Here is a 14,493-nt window from a genome sequence, read left to right on the forward strand (position 1 = left end):
GCTGCGGCTGAGAAACGACTTGGCAACCCTAGATAACAGGCCTCACTGGAGTTATTGGAGCTGCCAAATGGGAGCATGCAGGGAGAGGGATCCCTTCTAGCTTGTGGGCCCCAGGTCATGATAGTCTTTAACGGTGAGCACCAACACCTTGACATGGAAATTATTCATCAGCTACTGAAGGGACCTCTGAAATGGAGTAATATGATCATATCGACTGGCCCTGGATAACAGATGAACTGCTGCATTTGACACCAGGTGAAGTTTTATGAACAGTTTCAAGGGCCATTCTATGTAGAGCACATTATAGTAATCTAGCCTTGAGGTTACCAAAGCATGGATCAGCATGGCCAGATCAGATGCCTGCAAAGGAGGCGGCAGTTTTCTAACTAGCTGGAAAAAATGTGACTTTGATGCCCCACATAAATGCTCTTATTCTTCCAGGGCTAATGCTGCCTACCTATCACTCGCCTCTACAATGATTACTTGCTGGGGACGAGGAGCAGATTTTCTATTGAGATGTCTGACACTGTGCTGTGCCACAAAGAACTCTTTTTTCCTTTTTCCTTTTTTAACAGCAAAATATTCTCTTAAAAAAAAATAAATCTTGGGAATGCCAGCCACAGCTTACCAAACCTGAGGTGTTTCCAGAAACCCATGTAAGAAGCAGCTGCAATGCTCAGGAACAATCTGTAAACATATCCGCATAATGGATTGCACACATAGAGCATCCATGTATTTAAGTAAAGGTAAAGGTTCCCTTGCTCGAAAGCCAGTCGAATCCGACTCTAGGGTTGCGGTGCTCATCCCCGTTTCAAAGCCGAAGAGCCAGCGCTGTCCGAAGACATTTCCGTGGTCATGTGGCCGGCATGACTAAACGCCAAGGCGCACGGAACGCTGTTACCTTCCCACCGAAGTGGTCCCTATTTATCTACTTGCAATTTCTTGCTTTCGAACTGCTAGGTTGGCAGGAGCTGGAACTAGAGACAGGAGCTCACCCTGTCTTGCGGCACCCGGGTCGTGAACCGCTGAACTACTGACCTACCACTTGCACCACTGTATCAGGACAACTAGTTGACAGTTTGTAATCAGATTTCTATGTATCTGGAATATTTACATATCAGAAAAAAACACTGCTGTACATGTCAGATTAAGATTTTGGTTGTTTTCAGAAACAGAGCATTTCTGCTTGAATTAAAGAAAAATCTATCCAATGTATAATGGTTTCTTTTACTAACAAGAAATGCAAGCCCTTTAATTCAAGTTTGGGGTGACAGGGTTCATTCAGGAAAAGGCTTATTTTAATAGGGAAGCGAGGGAGCCATTATGCAGTTTTCCAGTGTATCTTGTCACCACAGAGGACACCCAGCAATTCCTGTGATTGATCTGTGCTTTTACACTTGGTTTACTAATCTCTCCATTTCACTGTCTCTGTAGTCCAAATGCTTTCCCATTCCAATAAAGTTAAACACTCCCCCGCCAGCTGAGAACATTACATTTCTCCTTTGTTAGCTCTATGACATTCAAAACATGACTTGTAACATTTTTAGTCTATATACAATAAAATCACCTAATAAACTAGTCTCACAAATTCAAAAAAGTATAGCTTTTTTTAGCAAATCATCAAATGTAACATTGTAACATTAGATATTTTTGTACTTGCAAAAGAAAAGGCAGATATATATATCTGCATTGTGTGTGTGTGTGTGTGTGTGTGTGTATTCGTGATACTAGGCCAGTTGAAACCTTGCTACTGTTTTCAAATGACTTTGGATCACTTTTAAAAAGAGAAAAGAGATTCAGAGAAAATAGCATTCCCCTAACAATGAACACAAAACATGCAACTGATCATTACAATAAAGCTTGTGTTTTAAAATCCATATTTTACTGTATGTACCATGGGACAAAGTTTAAGTCCTGTGGCACCTTTAAGACCAACAACGTTTAATTCTGGGTATAAGCTTTCATGTGCATGCACACAAAAGCTTATACCCAGAATTAAACTTTGTTGGTCTTAGAAGTGCCAAAGGACTCTAACTTTGTTCTATTGCTTCAGAACAAGGCTATTCACCTGAATCTGTATTTACCATAGTGACCTCTAATAAAGGATTAGCTTTATCAGCAAAACAACTGGACCGATTCTTCTGAAACACTCCAGAACAAACAAAGCTAATATTTTACAGTAGTACATACTTCGGCAAGTACCAAACAAGTACATATTAATTCTAAATCTTGCTTGTGTTTTTCAGGTACCCGAGAAGCATAATTCATGGACTGGATCTAATTAAATTAATAGGTCTGGGCTGAAATGCCCCCCCCCCCATTCCTTTTGGAAGTCTACATATAGTATGGCAGGAGGGGAGAATCGGTGAAAATTGCCTCCTTTTCCATCCTTTTTTCTACTGAACCCAAGCCCAGATTGAAATTGGGACCAGGAGAGCAGATGCAAAGGTAACAAACAAACAAAAAGGGAAGGGAATGAAAAAGAAGTAACATGGTATAGTAGGGCTGCCAAGTCCCCCCGGGGGGCGGAAATCCCCCCCGCCCCAGAGGCCCGTTCCCCGATGCCGGGGAATTGGGCCCCGGGCGGAACCCCGCCCCAGCGTGCACGTCACAGGGAAGTGACGTTATGATGCCGGGCACGCTGGGGCCACGGCCATACAAGGGGAAACCCCGGAGTCCCCCGCCGGCAAGGTAAGTCGGACTTGGCAACCCTATGGTATAGTAGTATCGCTTTTGTAGCAACCAACACCTTAAAAATGTTATATTCTTTGGAATTACATTCCTTAAACTAATAAGATAAACCAAAAGAACAAGGGATAGAACATACCCAGTTCATTTATTTTATTACTTTTGGCTGTTATAATACAGATCTTGGATAGTCTACACAATATGAATGTCACCCTTCTGAGTTTCGTATAATGAACACTTTGTATTGTTATTCTAAAATCTTGTAAATTCTCTAAATTTACAAATGTAGATATTTCCAAAGATGGTCGGTAAAGTACAATAAGTGGTTCAAGGTATCTAAGCTTTTGGTCCAGTTGACTGACAATAGTTATTACTACCCCCTGGGATACTACCTCCCCTGGGGAGGAAAGTGCTATTTAATTCATTCTTTATTACCATAGTAGGGTTGCCAACATTCAGGCGGGGCCCGGAATTAGTACTCTTCTCCAGATGACAGACATCAGTTCCCCTGGAGAAAATGGCAGCCCTGGAGAGTGGACTGTATGCCATTATACCCTGTTGAGTTTCCCCACCCCAAACCCTGCCCTTCCCAGGTTCCACTCCCAGCTCTGGAGGGTGGACTGTATGGCATTATACCTGGCTGAGGACCACCCCCCAAACCCTGCCTTCCCCAGGCTCCACTCCCAACATCGCCAGGAATTTTCCAGCCCAGAGTTGGCAGCCTTATAAGGTAAAGGTTCCCCTTGCTCGAAAGCCAGTCAAATCCAACTCTAGGGATGCAGTGCTCATCTCCATTTCCAAGCCGAAGAGCCAGCGTTGTCCAAAGACTCTTATGTTCTTATGTTCTTATGACTAGACGCCGAGACACACTGAACGCTGTTACCTTCCCACTGAAGTGGTACCTATTTATCTACTTGCAATTTCTTGTTTTTGAACTGCTAGGTTGGCAGGAGCTGGGACCAGAAACGGGAGCTCACTCTGTCATGGCAACCTTATACCATACTGAAAACTCCAGACAAAGAGCAAGTCACCAAGCAGACTGCGAGCACACCTGAGATGACTGTAGAGCATGTGTCAACTGCTGCCACTCCCCATCTGTTTCCTAAAGCTAGCTGCTAGGAGCATGCTCAGTACACCCCATTTCTAGGGAGGCTGCTGCACTGATAACATTTTAGTAGTTCAGTCCAGCCCAGAGGAATAGGAATGCCTGCAAGCAGTTTGCTGCCTACAGGCTAACTTTATTTACTTACACATAAGTGCTGGGATCCAAGTCTTAATTAGGGATCCATCCAAAAGGAAAAGTCATGAAAATTATTTCTTGGTTCAGTGTTCATTGCTGGGGTTAGTCATCAGGGGCCTATTGTATCTGGGTGAATACATTTTTAAAGCCAATGATTATCTAAAAGTTTAATGATATGTAATTGCTAATTGTTCATACCCCAGTTTGGTGTAGTGGTTAAGTGCGCGGACTCTAATCTGGGAGAACCGGGTTTGATTCCCCACTCCTCCACTTGCACCTGGCTGGATAACCTTGGGCAAACCATAGTTCTGGCACAGCTGTTCTTGAAAAAGAGCAGTTTCTGTCAGAGCTCTCTCAGCCCCACCTACCTCACAGGGTATCTGTTGTGGGGAGGGGGAAGGGAAAGGAGATTGTAAACTGCTCTGAGACTCCCTTGGGTAGTGAAGGGTGGGGTATAAATCCAAACTCTTCTTCTTCTTCTATGATCAGTATATTGTATTCCTTTTTAAAAAAATCTCTTTTTTTACTCCCACTGGAACAACGAGCCTTGATAGGGTTTGGAGCCCAGGACAGGAGTTTGCCTAGTGCATACATTTTGTCCAGGAGGCAGGTGTCACGACAGGGCAACAAGATTCTGCACCTTTCAAAGTGTAATCTGGACGTATCTAAACTGGAAGCAGCATCATAGTTTGCATGGTTTCTAGATGATCTTACTCCACCTGTGTTTCTTTTCTTCAAGGTTCAACTGACAGAGGTTATTTGTGGAAACGAAAATGGTTATGCCTGTCTGATTTAGTAAAAGCCTTGTTAATAATTTTTTTCAGCCCATGGATGAGTAAGTGGATGGAAGAGTAGTTATAAAAATATAACTGAAATTAGCCAACTACTTCAAACAAAGCAGTCACAAAAAATTAATTCCAATTACTTTGCATTTCATTGTAGTAACTTGTAAGTATAACTGATTATCCAGATAGTTGTCAAACTGCTTTTAACGTAGTTAGTGCCCATCAGTGGACACTTCATTTGATAACAATGGCTTCATAAGATAAGACATAACAAAAAATGTAAATGTTTTGTAAGACTATAGTGCTGTTATTTGAATTTTAGTACTCTGTGGAGATTTTAATAGGTTTTTAGCTGTTGATTGTTGCCATGTTTTTAAATACTTACTGAGTGATTCTTGTATTTTTTTTCTTGTATGTCATGTTGTTTGTAAGCTATCACAAAAGTCTGAATTGGCTGAGGAATGGAGGATGTAAAATGTTTAAATTCAATAGATCATAATTTACCTCACTTTCATAGATAATTCTATAGATCGTTCCAAACTAATGGCGGGGGGGACCTTATAGATCGTTCCAAACTAATGGCGGGGGTTAGGGTTAGGGTTTTTGTGCCAGTTGTATGACATCAGGCTGAACATCTGATCCTCCTCTGCTTGCAGGCATTTAGCCTGGGCATCGACAGAGGCACAAGCCGAAAGGTAAGAGCCAAAGGGCTCATGGCCCATGTCTCATGCACTGTGTCCTTGGAGTGAGCTGGCCTAGTGCATCCAGGACCGGAGGAGGAAGAGGAGGAGAAGAAGAGGAGGAGATTGGATTTATATCCTGCCCTTCACTCGGAGTCTCAGAGCGGCTTACAAACTCCTTTCCCTTCCCCTCCCCACAACAAACACCCTGTGAGGTAGGTGGGGCTGAGAGAGCTCTTGACAGAAACTGCCCTTTTTCAAGAACAGCTGTGCCAGAACTATGGCTTACCCAAGGCCATCCAGCCAGGTGCAAGTGGAGGAGTGGGGAATCGAACCCGGTTCTCCCAGATTAGAGTCCGCACACTTAACCACTACATCATTGTGCTGTGTACACTTGTTTCTCTTTCTTGGTTTAATTCATATTGTCCAGTTTTATTGCAAGCCACTTTGAGTCCCTAGTGAGGAGGAAAGTGGGATGCAAATCCCCAGACAAACAATCCGACTGTTCTTCCTGCCTCCTTTGCCCATTTTGCCTCTTAACACTTTTAGCTGGTATGTAAATTAGTTGTTTATTAGATGTACACCTCACTTTTTTGCTATAAGGTCCTCAAAGTAGGTAACAACATTTTAAAAGTATTGTCTTCCCTTCCCTCTCCCATTCTCAGTACATTAACCCCTGCTGCTCTGCCCCAGATGTTATTTGAAAGGACAGTTGCTGGGCGGTGAATCCTCCAGCTCCTTCCCTTCAACATCTTTAATGTCCTGGGAGCTAAGCAGGGAGAAGCCAGATGCTGCTTTTGCCTCAGATGTTCTTGGGAAATTAGCATAGAGCTCTTTGTTTGCACTCAAAATGCTTCCAGAAGCTGTTGTTCTTATTTCAAAATAAGCCATTAGGAAAATTGCAAACTAAAACCTAGACAGAACGTGATTAAATTTTGTACCCAAACTTTAATTTTGCTAATGTGGATCCAACCATTCCACGTATGGAATGCATTTTTTTTTCCCCTGCACTCCTCTCTGTTCTTGCAGTTCCTTCTTTCCTGCATCCCGCAGTTGGGTCCAGTCAGGTTCCCTTTGAAATGGTACCAGACTCTTGGTCCTGGGGCTTCCCAGGATGGAAGCAGGAGCTGGTAACACAAGGCTTGAGACCACATGACCAGCTGATCCAGCAAGGCTGTCTTCCCAGGGCTCAGTGTAAGTAGGCCGGGAGGTAATTGGCCTTAGCTGCACTGCCAAAATGTGCTGGAGTTCCTGAGGCTGTGTGATGCATTGGCCAGGATCCTGCAAGGAAGTACCACCCTCAGCACCCTGCTGTAGACGTACAGAGGGGTTCCGTGCAGCCAGTCTGTCATTTCACCTCCTCTGTGACACCCTGGCCCAGGTCTTCTGCCACCATCATTCCTGGGGGGTGGGGGATTGAGTCCTGCCCGGTGGGCCTGGTGGCAAGGTTTCCCTTGCAGGCTCTTGCAGGGTGGCCTCTGCCACTGATGGTACACTGCCAGCAGGCGCCTCTGCAGTTCTGGGCCCTCCCTGATTCCTCTAGTCCACCTCAGCTACCGACCTTGGCTCCCTGGGCTTCTCTCCTGAGGACTCCGAGTCAGAGTCGCTGACCTGGTCAAAGGGGATCACGACACCTTCTGATCCCTGAAAATATCATTCTCAGGGCTGTATGGAGGAGCAGCCATATGCGTGGGGGGGCTTGGATGGAGGAGGAGGAGGAGGAGGAGGAGGAGGAGATTTATACCCCGCCCTTCACTTGGAGTCTCAGAGTGGCTTACAAACTCCTTTCCCTTCCCCTCCCCACAACAGACACTCTGTGAGGTGGGTGGGGCTGAGAAAGCTCTGACACAAACTGCTCTTTTCCAAGGACAGCTGTGCCAGAGCTTGTGACTGACCCAAGGTCACATCAGCAGGTGCAAGTGGAGGAGTGGGGAACCAAACCCGGTTCTCCCAGATTAGAGTCCGCGCACTTAACCACTACACCAAACTGGCTCTCTCAGATGAATGCTCATCCTGCCTCTTCTGCAAGTGCAACTCCACTGAGGAAAGGTGTCATTTCCATCCCTTTGTGTCTCCTCACTCCAGCCCACCAAACCACAGGCTCGTGCTCTGCATGGATCCTGCGACCCCAGGAATGATCATTCCACAGGTCAGAAGGGATTACAGGCATGGAGAGGAACGTGGGAACTCTGTGTATGCCTTCCACACATGGGTGGGTGCATCCCTACCACTGAATAAGCAGAAATTACACTCTGATCAGACGTGTTTTTGTTTCTTGTCACAATCTCATACACAGTCAGTATTTTTTGCTATGTGATGCAACTGCTTCTTCGTACTATTTTCCATGCAGAGTAAATTACATTCTGCCCTTTCAAAGTATAGTACTGGGAAATCCCAACTGCATTTTGGAAATGAGAAAAAACAAAACTTACAGAACTGTCTTTCACCAGAAGAGCACAGCACTGGATCCCTGCCATAAGCATCTTATGAGGATTCCATGCCACAGAATTGGCCCTAAAAGAAAGCAGATAAAATATCTTGTTGTCAGTGTTGGGCAGCTGAAACATCCATATGATCAACTTGACATTTCTTCATTGCCTTTCAACTTCCATTCAATTAATTTAAAACACAAACAAACAAAACCTTTAAAGTGTTTACATCTGGCTGGCTTCCATTTCAGTTTATCAATTTATTGCATTGTTCTCCAATCTCATAATCCCATTTTACTGCGTCGTTTGTTGTATGTATGATACTCTTTTTATTGCATTTTTTTTAAAAAAATTGTCTAATCTGCCTTGAGTCTGAGCAAGACAGGCAGACTGTCAATGAATGAAGTAAGTAAAATAAATAAATGAAAGTTATCAGGCCTTCCGTATTAAATATCATCTACCTGTGGACACCGTGCAAAAGCTTGCGATGCTTCCTTGACAGCAGTGCTGAGCCTCCCCAGGATGCCTGTGTAGATATTTATTGACAGACAGAAAATGAGTCTAGCAGCCTATATTTTAAGCATTGTATAGATGATTTTAAAAGTTTCCCCAGGCCAGAGGGAACTTATAGCTCCCTGATGATTATCCTGACTGTGCCATCCAAAAAACACATGTATACTGGCTGGGATTTAGCAGTATAAGTCGAATCTGCATTTGTCTTTCCCACCGGTGTCCCAGCCTTCTGACACCTTTGGTGTCGTTTTCACACCTCAACAGTGCTAGCATACTTTTGCACGTCCGCATATGTTTATTGCCCTTTCGTGGCAGCTCCACTGTCATTGCTGCACTCTGCACTGCTTTAAAAGAAATCTTCTCCAAACAACGTTCAAACAAGCATAGAGAAAGACGGCGTCACAGCAGCACGAAACTGATTAAAAAATGCAAATGCAGATTTGACCAGAGTCTCACATACAGAAACACAATGGCTGTCCCTTTGTCACCAGTAGCAGAAGAGAGTGTCCCATGACACAAGTGAATTCCTTTGGACAGGGCTCTGCACCGCAGCCACAAATGTTGCTCCAACAACGAAATGCCCCACCGGTTCTTTCATGCCACTGTAAGCAAGGTGAAGCATGCCATCGAGTCACAACCAACACATGGTGACCAGTGTTCCCTCTAAGCTGAGTTAGTGTGAGCTAGCTCACAGTTTTTCAGCCTCCAGCTCACAGATTTTTTGTCTTCGCTCAGGGAGGATGGCTCCAGAGCCAACTAATTTATGCAGTAGCCAAATCGCTCACTCACAAATTTCATGCCAGTAGCTCACAGAGTAGAATTTTTGCTCACAAGATTCCACAGCTTAGAGGGAACATTGATGGTGACCCCCACGAAGTTCCACCTCATGGGGTTTTCAAGGCAAGAGATGAGTAGAGGTAGTTTGCCATTGCCTTCCCTTGTGTAGTGGCCCCAGACTTCCTTGGTGGACTTCCCATTCAAGTACTCGCCCTCCTTAGCTTCCAAGCTGTGACGAGACTGGGATAGTCCAGTCTATTAGGGCTGCCACTGTAAGTAGTTTAAACTGTGCAATGCATACATTTCATATGAAAGGATACATCAACTAACCGTGTGCACTGAAATTTTTACAATTGTTCTAAGAGGCTAGTGGGGCATGTGGAGAGTCAATAAACTACAGAGATATAGACTGGGATGCTCTTGTAGAACTGAGGCACAGCTGCAGCAATGTAAACAGGGGATGACTGTCCAATTCATCGTGTTACTCTGCATTTTGGTTGGGGGGTAAGGCAGATAAGCATTCAGGACTTAAATATTAGCATCTTAACTGGTGGATTCACATGAGCAGATTTCTGATAGGTGACCATAAATATGATAGCCGAGTTTTCTTTGGCTGTGGTGCAAAGCCCTGGCCAAAGAAATTCACTGGTGTCACTTTCATCATAATAGCTATCAACAGGGGGGAAAACTAAGCTAGCAGTGAGTGCATGCCACTGGATCTCTGACAAGCTGAATAAACTCACAGATATTCCTTTGAATAAAATGGAGATTAATCATAATCACATAGTATTTTCAAAGTGAATTCTGTGAAATTTATTTTATCATCCCCTTATTAGATTCCTATATTTCTGCAGAAAGAAATCCTTCAATTACTCTTTGTAACCTGCTATTACTATCAATCGAAAGACTAGAATAAATTCAGACAAATTGCTGGCTTCATCTTATACACGTGCACGCGTGCATCAGCACACAACATATGCCAAAGGATGGCAATGTCCCACTGCCCAGAGTTGATTGAACCCAGCCACTGATTGAACTGCCACAGAATATTCACAAATATTCTTGCTACACTGATTCACAAATATTCTTGCTACACTGATAAATCTCTATGCAAGAACCTATCAGAATATTCACAAATATTCTTGCTACACAGGGAGAAGCTATCAACAACAGGACACTGATAAATCTCTATGCAAGAACCTGTAAGCAAGAAATGAAAACACTTAGGGATAGAGGTTCTGGAGGACAGAAGTAAGATTGCAAGGTCTGAGAAGCTGACTAATCATAGAGTAAGATGCACAGGATGGTGGATGAAAAGGGGGAACTGGTAGATAGTTGGCTGAGCTGCAAAGCATCTGAGAAATATTTGTGAGGGAAGTAGATGTCCTGGAGAAAGAACATTGGATGAAATGGACTCCTGAAGAAAGAAGGAGTTAAAGGAATAGGGAGAAAATCTCACACAAGTTCTAGGGATGGGAATCTATAAAGTTAACATAGGTCATTTCCGCACTTGGATCTCATCCCTGGTTTTATCAGAGTTCAACTTGTGACACAATACCTTGCATTTATCCCTGGTTATAACAGCATCCGTTTATCCTGGGACAAGTGTGAGGCAAAACCAGGGTGACCTCAATGTAATGTGGAAACAAAAAATACCTTGAGATAATTACAGGGGTGAACTCGAGTGCAGTGTAGAATGTAAGTTCGGGGACAGGGATGAGCCAGGATTTAAAGTCTAGTGCAGAAAGGACCATAAGAGGGGTAGGAGGAGAAAGCCCAGAGGCCTGGAGCCTGAAAGAAGATGGGTGAAGGCTGAGGAGCAACAAGAAAAAGAGATGCTGCCGCAGGAAAAGAGGAACATGAAAAGCTCACAAAGGGTCCTGGGCAGGACCAGAGAGGGCTGCGTGATATTAAAATGAAGAGGGTTTGGCAGGCAAGAGACTTCTGGAGACTAGACAGCTATGAAATAGGCAGGCCAAGGAAATGTTGGGAAAGAAGAGCATGAGTTTCACTTACTGGTGTGAAGCAAACAGCCAAATTTTTGAGTGTGAGTCTCTACTATCTTTTTTTCCCCTGGAAGACTCCCAGAATATGTCCAACGTTAAGAACTTGCTTTGGGCTCATGGACAAAATGACAGCATGGATAACCTGACATACTAGCACCACCCAAAATGGCCACTTCTTATTGTTGCTTACTGATAAAATATAGGGGCTCTACAAAGCAAGAGAGAATTAATACACTCTACCGACATTTTCCTTCATGTGAGTTTAGGTCATAAATTACAACCTATATTTGGTGATCTGAATCTGTCCCCTGCCGTAACAAATTTAGCACATTTTATATATAGCCTTTTCTCAGAGGGCTTCAACAAGGGAGAAAGATAAATTACAGCAAAGGTGCCCTTGCAGAATTGTGCATCCATCCATCTGAGATCATGGCATACCTGCAAGGCATTTCCCACATACTTAAATACACAAAGATATTACATAGGCCAGCCGCCATCGAGAAATCCTTCTACCTATGGTTGTGCATCGTGCTTCCTCTTCCAACAGTATCCAAACAACATCCCTATGACAGAGACATCAGTAGCAGACCTGAAACATAATACTAGGGAAGCCATTTATTTTTAGCTTCTCTGAAAGATTTAAGCAGAAGAAATGAAGAGACTTAGAGTTACTGCCAAGCAATCAACTGATCACAAGGGGCTTATAACAATGAGCCGATTCACATATTATGTGTAATAGCCCATCTACAAGAAGACAGAAAAATTGCAAAGCCTACCAAATACAATGGAATCAAGGCGACAAAGCTATCTTTTATATTAATCCTCCTTAGTTTTGTTTGTTTAAAAAAAATCCCACCTAGTTATATGGGAATATTGTTCATATAATAGACAAATTACTCAGTCGTTTGTCACAAACAGATTTCTTCAAGTCATAGAAAAGGTGTCAATTTGGAATGTTCAAATGTTAAACAAGCATGGCTATGAATGAGTTTCCCACCTCCACCTTAAAAAGCAATGAATTTTTGAAGAACAGCAATACTAAGCTAGAATAATCGCACAGATAAGCACAGGATAAATGTTGACAATTTCCACATGCTATCAGAGAAATCAACATTTCCTAGATTTCAGCCTTCCAGAATACTGCTTGTTCAAAATACTTGAGAGGCCATGGAAACACCACTACAGACACTGCTCTTAATAAAAGTCACTGCTGACTCTACTTTGCAATAAAGAGAACTGACAGCAAACCTTCAGCACTGAAACAGCTGCAATCGGGGTTCTCCCCTATGTAACAAATGGGTGGCACTTTCAGTTTTTGCAGAACAATAATTTGAGATGAGAGGGGAATACAATCCCTAGATCAGGGGTCCCAAACATTTTGAGCATGTGGGTCCCTTTGGCATTCTGATATGGGATGGTGGGTCCAAGCACAAAATTGCTGCTACAAAGGATGGAGCCAGCCACAAAATCTCAGCGAGTGAGGTCATGCACAACTCTTAACTGTTAACTCTTCAACATTTCAGGCAGAAGCTATGTGTAACAGAATGTCTTTCAAAATGGACACATTGTTTAAAAATATTTTCTTGCATACACACATCTTATCTTCAGTCATACAATGAAGACCCTTGTCCTGTGATGGCAGCTGCTGCTGAAGCAACTTTGTTTTAATCTGTACAGCCATTCAGATCTCCAATGGCCAATCAGAAGCTCTGCTGGATAAAATTCCCACCTGGTCCCGCCCACTTTCTAAAAACCTAGAAAGGTGTTCAAAGGCACCATGGCATTCGGGCCACCATGTTGGGCAACCCTGGCTTAGATCAGTTTTCAACCCCCTAAACCATTCTCCTCTAAGGAGCAAATAGAAGGGGAAGTCATGGAAGTCGTGACAGACTTCACGTTCCTGGGATCCCAGATCATCGCAGACTGTGACAGCAGCCATGAAATTAAAAGACGCCTGCTCCTTGGGAGGAAAGCGATGGCGAACCTAAACAGCATGATAAAAAGTAGAGACATCACCCTGCCAACAAAAGTCCGCATGGTCAAAGCAATGGTATTCCCAGTAGTCATGTATGGCTGCGAGAGTTGGACTATAAGGAAGGCCGAGCGCCAAAGAATAGATTCTTTTGAACTATGGTGCTGGAGAAGACTCTTGAGAGTCCCTTGGACTGCAAGAAGATCAAATCAGTCAATCCTAAAAGAAATCAACCCTGACTGTTCCCTGGAAGGCCAGATAATGAAACTGAAGCTCAAATACTTTGGCCACCAAATGAGCACTCACTGGAGAAGACCCTGATGCTGGGAAAGACTGAAGGTGAAACAAGATAGGGACGGCAAAGGATGAGATGGTTAGACAGTGTCATAGATGCAACGAATATGAAATTGAGCAAACTTCAGAGGACAGCGGAAGACAGGAAGGCTGGCGTGATCTCGTCCATGGGGTCACGGAGAGTCGGACTCGACTGTGCGACTGAACAACATCAACAAAGCTTCTAAAAGGACTGATAAAACAAGGGTTCAGCACTGTCAAAGCCCCAGTAAGAGCAAATGTAGCAGAGTGACTAAAATGGATTAAAGACATCCAGGTTCAAATCCCTGCTTCAGTGATGAAGTTCATCATGCAACCTCAGGCCAATTTCTATCTCCCTCAGTGCTTATTATCAGGATATAACATCAAGTCCAACATTAAACCATTTCACCATTCTTAATATATCCCTTTTCCAGTTTCCCCCTCCCTCCCCTACTTCAGGCTTCCCGCAGCACTCCCACCCCCACCATCTCTTGTTCTCTTATTCTTTCCCTTCCCTTTAACATTTCTTACATGTTCACAATTTCTTTTCCTACCTTACTTATAATTTTCAGCCTTATAGGTAACCTATTCAAGAACTAATTATTTCCATCATTTCTAGCATCTATTCTTAAGAGTTATTAAAGCAAAACAATTTATTTTTAACATCCCAGTGTTTCTCTACATAGTCTTTAAAGTCCTTCCAATCTGCAACCTCAGTCTAACCTACTTCATGGACTTGCTATGACGAAAAAATGGTGAGAGACCAAACCATACATGTCATCCTATATACCCTGGAAAAATGATGGGATAAATAATAATACTGTAATAATAACTTTAACAAAGGGTCAGGTATTTAAAACCATACAAACGGCAAGGAGGAGATGTGGTGCAGTGCTAAGAGTGCAAGGACTGGGTCCTTTCACTTCCATCTTTAGCTGGGGAAAATCAGTGCCTCTGAAACAACCAGCATCTATGACAGCCAGCATGATATAACAAACCTGAGAGATCTAGGTTCAAATCCACACCCTGCCATAAAGCTCACAGGCCAACCTTTGGCCAGTTACTCTCGCTCAATCTAATCTACTTTA

General features: G+C 43.4%; 1 protein-coding gene across 1 annotated transcript in view; it reads right to left on the reverse strand.

Moving 5' to 3' along the window:
• The window catches only part of GADL1 (glutamate decarboxylase like 1), a 126,512-nt gene that overhangs the window by 49,799 nt on the left and 62,220 nt on the right, over positions 1 to 14,493 (reverse strand). Inside the window, exons 10-11 of the mRNA XM_015418396.1 lie at positions 8,284 to 8,348; positions 7,826 to 7,907 (exon numbers count right to left, since the gene is read on the reverse strand). Of these exons, the coding sequence (XP_015273882.1) occupies positions 7,826 to 7,907; positions 8,284 to 8,348 (147 nt within the window). The remainder of the gene's footprint in view (positions 1 to 7,825; positions 7,908 to 8,283; positions 8,349 to 14,493) is intronic.

Source organism: Gekko japonicus, unplaced genomic scaffold (assembly GCF_001447785.1).
Source record: "Gekko japonicus isolate JY-2015 unplaced genomic scaffold, Gekko_japonicus_V1.1 scaffold106, whole genome shotgun sequence".
Lineage (NCBI taxonomy): Eukaryota > Metazoa > Chordata > Lepidosauria > Squamata > Gekkonidae > Gekko > Gekko japonicus.